The 2,572-nt window shown below is 53.8% G+C and overlaps 1 protein-coding gene across 1 annotated transcript; it reads right to left on the minus strand.

Annotated features, from left to right (window-relative positions):
• Positions 1-1,040: 1,040 nt before the first annotated feature.
• LOC146724938 (uncharacterized) lies at positions 1,041-1,577 on the minus strand. Its single transcript, XM_085487887.1, has one exon. It carries the CDS (start codon positions 1,575-1,577, stop codon positions 1,041-1,043), a length of 537 nt encoding a protein of 178 aa, XP_085344013.1.
• Positions 1,578-2,572: the final 995 nt, after the last annotated feature.

A 2,572-nucleotide genomic window follows, 5' to 3' on the forward strand; every position in this document is an offset into this window, starting at 1 on the left:
TCTGGGTGCACCAATGCCCTCGGGATTGCTATCCGCAGAGATGGCGATCGGTCAGCTCCAACCATCAAGGTCACCGCATGAGTCGCCTGGCCGGTGGTGACGCCTTGCAGGCCTGAGACCGTGACGTTGACTCGACGCCTCGGCAGTCTTAGCTGCTGAGCCACGCGCTCTGAGACGAAAGACGCCTCTGAGCCTGAGTCCAGTAGCGCTCGCACTGTCAGGGCTCTCCCCGACTCTCCGATGAGACGAACAAGCGCCGTCGCGAGAAGAACTGTACCGGAGGTGGAGCTGGACAGCGCTGCTACCTGTCCAGTCTCCTCCGAGGACGAAGGCCTCTCCGAGTGTGCAGTGGATTCTGCCGCAGCTCGAGGAGTCTCCGCTGGTAACGTCGTATCGTTCCCCGTTAGATGAAGAAGCGTGTAATGCCTCTCGTTGCATTGGCGGCAGCGGAATGAGGATGGACATGCTCCTGCTGTGTGACCCTGTCCCAGGCAGTTAAAGCATGCCTTCCGCTTACACACCTGTTCTCGGCGCTGTTCCACCGAGTATCCCTTAAAGCGCGGGCACGCCCACAAAGGGTGCCGTTGCTTGCACAGCGGACACGGCGATCCCTTCTCGTCGTTGTTCGTGGAGGTTGCATGTGACGAGACGTTGTCTCGTCGCCCATTTCGCTTCGATTTGCCCGAAGTCGTCTGTGTCGAAGTTCGCGGCGCGGCGGCGTCCAGCGCGCGCGACCACGTAAGAAGAAACTCCTTGAGCTCCTCATACGTCGGAAAGTCACTGTTCGATTTGCGCGAAGACTCCCACTGGAGGCGGCTAGCGGAATCCAGCTTCTCCATTAGGATGTGGACGAACCAGTCGTCCCAATGCTCTACCGGACGGCCCATTGCTCGGAAGGAGCGCGATGCCTGATTGGCGACACTAATCAGGCGATTTATCTCGGTCGCGGATGGTTTCGCCACTAGCGTAGCCGAGAGGAGGACACGCATGTGCGTCGCGAGTAGCACCCGTCGGTTGTCGTATCTCGACTCCAGTTCTTCTTACGCCGACGAGTATCTTTCCGAGGAAACTTCGATATTCGCCACGACGGCCGCGGCCTCCCCGATGAGGCTCGCCTTCAGATACTGGAGTTTTTGCGTCGCGCCGAGCCCGTTCACGTCGTGAACTAGCGATTTGAAAAGGTCGCGAAAACGCTTCCATTCCAATTGATCGCCGCTAAAGGTCGGCAGATTTATTTTTGGCAATTGGATTTGCCTCATAACCGCACTCGAGTCATCTTTTGACTCCGTGGTTTTGGCCGGTGGAATGTACGAGTTGATACGAGCCTTCATATTAACATAAAGTTCCTCGGTCGATGAATAAATGTCCCGTTTCATATAGTCGGACGCGTCCACCTTTTCAAAATCCATGAGCGAGTAATGAGCGTCGTAAAAAGTCGTCCAGTATCTTTCTAGTAATTCAAGGCGCGCCGAGAGAAATAATCGAGTCATTTTATCCTTCCCGATTTTAACGAGGTTATCCCAAAACCGCTCGATAAAGCCGGCTGTGATCATTTGTCTTTTCAGCGCGGCCTCCATCGTGGAGCTTTATACGAGACAGAAAGGCGAGCGTGAAACAAAGCGCGACGATCGTACGTGAAAATCCGAGAAAGTGCGCTCAGCTGATCGCGGTCGCGAACACGTGAACGCAGCGTGCGCGGAGCGACGGATCGCCCAAATCAATAGGCAAGACGAGCGCGAAGCGCGGAATGGCACTAGGCGCAAGAATCGGAGCAACGGACCCTCGAACTCTAGGCGAAGCGCGCGCGGGGGCGTGGAACAGCACTATTGTCTCTATCGCGAGATCACTCCCGCACTTTTACTTATTCCACTTATCGAAGCGTCAATGTCGCGAATGTCACTGACTATAATGATTGTTAATAATAAATTGTCCAGCAATGTCTAATGTCTAGCAATATTAAGAAAATACAAGTTTAGAAGGAGATAAGATCGCTTACCGTGTGGTCGGAGTCGCGCACGCGATTCGGCTCGAAGAACCAGAAATGTTCTCCTCTCCCCGTTCGATTGTTCGTTCGAATACGGTTGGAGGCAGAGAGGGATGTGTTTTGGAAGACGGGGCGGGATTCGATGACACTTCACTCAAACTTACTCTACTCACAAGTATATTTTGAGATAAATTACACAGTTATAATCGATACTCGCTCGTGTGACAAAGTCGTTCGCTCGCGTGACAAAACGAGAGGGCTCAGATCGCACACTGGCCTGGAAAAGGCGCGCAACGGTAAGCGCGGGGCCTCCTTTCCCCTGCCCCGAGCTCCTCGATCCACCCTGCAAGCAAGGAGAAGGACGCCCGCGCTGCCGAAGAGAAATGTGACAAATATATAAAAACTGTCAAGAACGCTGAATTGTCGCTCTGACAATAGCCGAGTGTCGATCCAGAGATCGAAAACATGTTTTCGATCGTGCGACCTCGGTCTTGGACATCGAGATCGAGTGTGGATCAGCGATTCTCGGCCGCCGATATTTTGTCGGTTTTCATTCGCTCTCCAACACCAACTGATTCGTCTCATTAT

This window comes from Nylanderia fulva, unplaced genomic scaffold (assembly GCF_048542155.1).
Source record: "Nylanderia fulva isolate GAGA-0341 unplaced genomic scaffold, ASM4854215v1 Scaffold11, whole genome shotgun sequence".
NCBI lineage: Eukaryota > Metazoa > Arthropoda > Insecta > Hymenoptera > Formicidae > Nylanderia > Nylanderia fulva.

What these genes read in the sequence shown, in the direction of transcription:
- LOC146724938 (XM_085487887.1), bottom strand. Translation starts at nt 1,577, where the DNA reads ATGGAGGCCGCGCTGAAAAGACAAATGATCACAGCCGGCTTTATCGAG.